General features: G+C 33.6%; 1 protein-coding gene across 1 annotated transcript in view; it reads left to right on the top strand.

Moving 5' to 3' along the window:
- The window catches only part of SEMA3E (semaphorin 3E), a 134,567-nt gene that overhangs the window by 75,386 nt on the left and 51,910 nt on the right, over positions 1-7,271 (top strand). Inside the window, exons 3-4 of the mRNA XM_017807856.1 lie at positions 193-252; positions 4,921-5,040. Coding sequence (XP_017663345.1) covers positions 193-252; positions 4,921-5,040 — 180 coding nt within the window. The remainder of the gene's footprint in view (positions 1-192; positions 253-4,920; positions 5,041-7,271) is intronic.

Below are 7,271 nucleotides of genomic sequence, written 5' to 3'. Positions count from 1 at the left end.
CTAGATAATCTCATTTAGGCTCCCTTTCCCACAAGAGGCTGGACCAGATGATCTTTTGAGGTCCCTTCCAACTGGGGCTGTTCTATGGTTTTATACTTCTGTTCTGCAAATCTTTCACATGTAGAATAGCGGAAGAGCTGGATTGACATGATCAGACTGCCAATTGAATGATTTTCTTTTTTTTCCTCTCAGATCCGTTGGCCTAGTACACCTCAGCAGGCAGAAGAATGCATAATTAAAGGAAGAGATGCTGTAAGTATCATTAATTACAAATAAAATATACTTTAATTATACCAGTAGCTAGTCCAAAACAGGGATTCAGGCACCCCTAACTTCAGAGAGATTAAAGCATAGATATAATTCTAAGTGTTGTAGGTTAAAAACATCTAACTACTCTTAACACACTAAATTTATTAGTTTAATTGCTCTTCAAACCAGCTCATAAACACACAATGAACACTTTTGATCATCTGAACTTCTAATTCTTTTTCTTGAGCTCTCAAAGAAGGTACCTTAATAATTCTCCTTTTCCATTTCTATTTCTCTCTCTTTTCATACACGTAAGATACCTTCACCATTTTCACATTCCAGTTTATGCTTAAAGTTCCTATTCTCTAGAATGCTTTCAGAAAAGCAGTTCAATTATTAGTAATTATAGAATGCACTCTAATTTATTTTGCCCTATGAGTTTCATGGTATATTAATAAAAATATTCTGTTTTAATGAGCCTCAGAACTGTTCTATTCTTGTGATTCCGTGCCTTGACTGTAATGAGTTCGTGAGAAAAGACCTGAAAGCTCATTGACATATAGCAGCTGATATCATTGGCAGCACAGGATGAAAGTTCTTCTGGATGGGAGCTCTCTTTAATTTTAAAGTGCACCAAGTTCATTATCTGCACCTCATAAACACACCACAAGTACAACACCTAATAAATCCCACAGCTGAGAGAGCTCACACTGTACCAGAGGATTTGAAAATGATGATAGTTTTACAGCAACAGAGACAGGGATGTAGGAAATGGAAGGGCACATACAAGCTTTTCCCACAAACACAACAAACAGCAGCCCTGGTGATAACCACAATATATTCCCAGTAAGACTGGGAAGCTTTAAAGAATTCTGCTGCAATACAAGCATGAGAACTGTCATATTAAGGAAGTTAGTGAACAAGATTGGAAAGTAGTAGTAATAATAATAACAATAACAATAACAATAACAATAACAATAATAATAATAATAATAAAATCCCAAGTCCTTACACTCACTTGGCTTAGAACTGATATTTTTTGAAGATTCTTAAAAGTTCATTGCACTTTTTTTCCGGATACTTTTGTACGCTTGACAATTTTAGGTGATTTTGATTGAAAAGAGTGGTTTTCTACATTACCCAAACCTTATGGTCATATTAAATGAATCTGAAACCCTGGTCATTTGAGCTTTATTTAATACCACCTCTCAGCATAAGCTGTAATTAGTTAGAGGTCTATCATCTTTCTTTCACCCCTACATGACGGGATATATTTTCTGATACTTTGACAATATTCTTTTGGTTAAATTAATGCAGAAATAGGTACTGTTGTTTCAATGCAAAGCTGTCCCCCTCAGAGTCATGAGTTTCCCTAAAACTCCAAACTTTTGTTGTTCAGTTTGTTACTATAAGTCTTCAAATTTGCATTGCAGTGAAAGTGGTCATTTAAAGAACTTCTTATATTTCCCACATCTCTCTGCACTGTGAAAGTTTGGTATAACTATTACTTTTATAGAAAACCCAGACCTTTAGAAGAATTAAAAGATTCCAGAAGTGGAATTGTTAAGAAAAATATGTTAAAAATTTTAAAAGCTGGAAATATTGTAATTCCAAAAGATATTCTAATCCTCCCATAAGACCTAATTATGTATGAACTATATGAATGAGTAAGGCTAATTAATATCAGGGAAACCTTGGTAATTTTCCATCAGCATGTTCAGTATTCAGTAAGATAGATTGCTCAGCCTGAAAGGAATCTAAATTTGAATCAAAAACTTTCCTAATAATTTTCTTCTCACCTTCATTTTGTTGTAACCATAAACCAATATTGACTTAATAGCATAATATCTTTACATCAACTCTTTGCCAGTTCTAAGTTCTGAATGTTAATTTTTACACTGTAAGCTCTCATAAAAATATTACTCGTCAGTGTTATTTCAAATTTTTTTCTTATTTTCATTCTGTTTCTCTTTTGATTTTCCTCTGTAAAAGATCTGTTACTCAAGGCAAAATTAATATTACGTAGAACTGATAATATTGTAATCAGCTTCTCAGCATTAAAATACTTCATGCATACTCTGCTGCCTCTTTCTATACAACAGAACAGACCAGTTTTACAAGTTTTACAACCTTTAAAAGTTATCAGTTCATGTTGTAGCACTAAAACTTCAAGTATTGTAGCAATAAACACACTTTCAGAGCTTTTAACAGACTTAATAGGACAGTTAAAAAAACCTTATCTTAACAACACGTGCATAATCTTAAAACCTGGTCATACTTTTTTGATTCGTGTGAAGCCAAGGAAAAAAATCCTTAAGCTGTCATCCAATGTGCCAAGAATCACACCTGTTAGCCTGTGGTGTAAGAGCTTTCCATTCTTTCAATCACTTTATCAGAATTGGAAATCATTCAGACAAAGAAATCCATTTCTGTAGAGATGATTAACTCCTCCACACGGAGAAGTTTCAGATGAATAAAATGCCACAGATCTATTAATATGGAGCATCCTGAAGACAACTCCAACATTTAATTAATTAATATAGTAGAAAGAAGTCTTATTTTAATGTTCCTTTGGATGATGCATCTCTTCCTTGCTGTGTGGACAGTGTATTATTAGTAGGGTCAGCAGCAATGCCTAGCTGCCTGACACTTGCCAGAACAGCACCTTTTGTCATGTGTTTATAAATGATCAAGTCTAGACATTTGGAATGACTTTTTTTCTATATTTGGTATCTTCCTCATACTGTTTTTTTCTGCAGAATTTTTCCAGCGTTTCTACAAATACACACAAGAGAAAAAATGTGTAGGTTTTGGTCATTTAAAAAAAAAAAATCCTAAATCAATACAGTGATTTTGGCACAATGATGAAGAGGTGCAGGCATAGGTGGATAAAAAAGGAAGTCATAGAGTAACGAACAGACCACCACTGAGAGCGAACAGAGGGAATAAGTCAGAAAGGTCATACTTGGAGGAGAGGGAGAATGAGGTACAGCATCAGTGCCCAGTAAAGAATAATTTAAAAATTACAAGGCTTCATAAAATTCCTATGGAATGCCATTTTGCTACCAGTAGTCAGCAAATATTGTGAAATGCACATGCTCTGTTGTTGAGTGCTGATCCGTGTATAGAGGATCACATCCTACTGATTTCAACCCATTCTTCTCTATTTGTCTGAATGTATTTATTTATTTATTAACTTTTTAAAAAGGAACAAATTAGTTACAAATCAAGAAAGTCCAAAAATAAGGTATTGCAAGGTTGATTTGTATATACATAGTATTTAATTACACAACAGGTTACCTACCTGTGTAAGTTACCTACTTCGTTCAATTAACATGATATATCTTCACAGTGAATGTTAAGGAGAATCATGTAGCAAATGAGATTTTTTTCCCTTATTTATTTGCTGGAGAACTTGGAAGACTTGAACTGAATGACGTAACCATTTGAAGAAAGAAGAAAGATGGTTTCTTAGTTTTGAACCTAATGTGAATTTGCAAGTGTTGAATTCTGTCCAGGAACCCACTGCAGACTCATGCTCTCTGTTCTTGCAGATGGTTAATAAGACCCAGGATTGTTCTGATACAAATAGAGCAGTCTGAAAACTAAAATAGTCATCAGTGAAGAACAGCAAATTTTCAAAAAGGAAATTCTTCCACTCTGTTTTACGCATTGATTTTATGATTGTATTAACTGCCTTTTGGAGATGTTTGGCCATCTTCATTGAAAAGGCCTAGGAGAATAGCATAAATTACATGTCTAAACTCTAGAGCAGCTAAAGTTATCTAAGATTAATTTAATTATAATAATCTTAAACTTTATGTGACTGTCTTAAAACCCAGAGTCTGAGTTGTAGAAATGTTGAGCAATGAATGGAAATGAGCAGGATTTTTCTTCAAACATAGAAACCATTGCAAAATGTAAAATTCTGTAAAACCAAGTCCCAGGAGTCCCAAAATCAATGGATACTTTTATCTCACTGTCTCTGTTTCTAGTTTAGTCCAGGAAAAATAATGACCCCACATCTCAAAGGGATGTTTGAAAATGTTTTAATTGTAATATTTATGAAGCTGCAAATACACTAATGAGTCCCAGAGTACCACCCTGTGGGAAACGAATATTTCTTCTTCAAAGGAGAGTTTAACAGTGGGAACAGATAAAGTATGATGCCATACAATATAAAAAAATATTGATTAGCAATTAATTATGCAAGAAATTAATGGTGCAGTGGCCTTATAAAAAAAAGTAAGAAAAAAATGTTATTTTTCCTGAGATAAAGTTTATTTAACTTGAGAGAGGAGCCATTTGCTTACTATTCACATCTTATGCTCTGACTCTAATATTTAGTATATCTAATAATACTTAGTAAAACAAATATTTAGATTTGCAGAATATCTCTGAGATTAAAGAAGAACAAAAGTGTGTTTTATAACTTTGTAACTCCTAACTGGTTAAGCATCTAAAGTAAATTATGATAAATCAGCGCTCTAAACTTGCTTTTTTCTTGTAAAAATGTCCATCTGTGAAACTGGTTACCCAGAGTTACTAGTGTGAAGTGAAACAGAATAGAAAGATTCAATATGAGAACATCATCTAAGAGCACATAAGATATTAAAAAAAGTAAAATTAAAAAGCTAATATTTTCCTATGTTTATTTTTTATGTAATCTAGGATGAATGTGCAAATTACATCCGTGTCCTTCACCGATATAACAGAACGCATCTTCTGGCTTGTGGAACAGGAGCTTTTGATCCCCTCTGTACTTTTATAAGAGCTGGACATCCATCAGAGGTAAGAAATTCAGTTTACAGTATTCACTCTTTTGGTCTGGATTCCAGAAAAGCTTTTATGGTTAAAAATAAGTATTTAAATTCAATTGCTAACAGCTCTCATACGAACCATACAATAGATATTTTCACTGATGAAATTCAATGCTGCTATAGAATTTAGTTTGTTCCTGGAGGAACACACTGATATTTGAAAGCATATTCTAGAGAATTATACAAAGAATTCAAAGAATTTTTCATTTTATGATTTTTTTTTAATTAGATAAGCTTTTATAGAAACTCTTAGGGAAAATAATAAATATTTTTAGGGGTTTAGGCAAAATCTGTGGAGCCTTTGGTTTTTGGTTTTGCAGGGTTTTTTAATGAAATAATACATAATATATCAAAATGTATTAGTTTCATGGGAGATGGAATTATTTAACAAATCTTTGTTAAATTCAGCTTGTCTATGTTGATCCTGTTCAGAAAGTGTATTTTAGCTCTCTAATGATGCTTATAGCTGAGTGAAATAGTACTGCAAAGAAGATCAGTAAGTGGAACACAGAATCAATATTGTGAACATATTTCTTGTGCAAAGATAGAAATTGTCTAGATTTTTCAGAAATTGGGATCCTTCTGTCTCAGTTAAATTAGATCAGGTTTAGAGAATCAGCAGAAATACCAATCTCTTATTTTAAATTCTTGTGTAAAACTCTCTTGGGCGTTAAATCTAATCCTGATTATATGCAACCTATGTGTTGCTACATGGAAGTCAAATGCTGACTGGCTGATCCTGGTTACATCCTGCTTCCTTGTATCCTTGTTTCGTTGTACTCCCATTGCCAGTTTTAAGAACATACAGGGTTTAGGAATATATTTCAAATTTCTGAAATGAGTCAAAAACTTGTAGAGGGCTGAATTTCTACAACCATTATGATATTTGAATTTGCGGACAAGTTATAAATTACATTGCTAAGTCTGGATCTTGAATGTCCAGGCTTAGTGAAAATTGGACACTGAAAGTTATCCCTTGTCATACATTTGGTAATGTTGAAGAAATATTAATTCTGTTATAAAGTAAAACTACTGGTAAGGAATTGCACTGTTATCTGAGCTGCTCTGCAGTCAGAAGAGGATTTTACTAGGCTGCTAAAGGCACATGTGATGATGACTTTAAGAATCTGATTAGGTATTCTTGGAAATTAACTTTGTGAGGTGGGACTTAATAGATGGAGATGATCTGTAGCCCAAATGTAAGATTGCTTTTAACTGGCAAGTGTCAGGAAGAGCTGCTGGTCAATGGTCTTGCTTATTTGGTTCACATGATGTGTCCTGGTAGAGCTGAGCACTAGTCATGGTGCTGAAGTCAAAGGACCATCCAATAGGTTCTTGTTTTCCCATATGTCCAAGAGCTCTTGGCTTGAATATGAATTGCAGACATAAAGCTTTTTGAAGTGTATTCATATAAATCAACTAAGGTATTTACTGCAGTAAAATGTTTTTGAATAATCTTTCCTGAATAAAGATGTATCCTTCTGACAAAACAAACTAGAAAATAACCAGAAACAATCTCCAAGGATCCAGTCCATGCTGTGAACTTCCAACTGCTGTCAAAATGAAAAGCATCTCAGAAGTTAAGACTCCAGCACAAGTCTTAGATTTGGAGTTGTATGAATTGCAGAAATACATTGTCATCTGAAATTAAGGAAGGAATTAAATGATAAGCAATGTTAAAATAAGGCAACTTTGCATGTCTTCTTTGCTCCTCTCATGAACCTCCTGTCAGGCTTCCTGGTAAAGTTTGAAGGAAGTAGTGTCTGTATATTTAGGAACACTATTTTAGAAAGCATAAACAACAGACTAATAAAAATAGAAACCAAACAAACAAAAAATGAGAAACAAGACATATACAAGAATGTGTGGCCTGTGATCATCCCCTTATCTATCACTGTCCTTCCTTCCCTTATTTTGTTTGTTATTCTCTCTTGTCAAACTGAGGTTCTAAAATTTTACCCACACTGAAATCATGGGAAAATTACCATTTTTTTTTTTGTGTAGACCATCAGGAAATATATTTGCTGCACTAATAAGTAGCTATACTAGTTTCCATTATCTGAAAAGCTGACCATCAAGACTAAAAATGAGAGGTGCCATTTGTATGGTAAGTTAAAAATAACTCATGGTATGTGACTGAGTGGGCAAATTGTAATCTTTGCTTTCTTTGCACCATGTAACTGCAGAAAATGAAAGGAGAAA

This window comes from Lepidothrix coronata, unplaced genomic scaffold (genome assembly GCF_001604755.1).
Source record: "Lepidothrix coronata isolate B3197 unplaced genomic scaffold, Lepidothrix_coronata-1.0 Scaffold20, whole genome shotgun sequence".
Lineage (NCBI taxonomy): Eukaryota > Metazoa > Chordata > Aves > Passeriformes > Pipridae > Lepidothrix > Lepidothrix coronata.
This window is presented reverse-complemented; position numbering and strand designations above follow the sequence as displayed.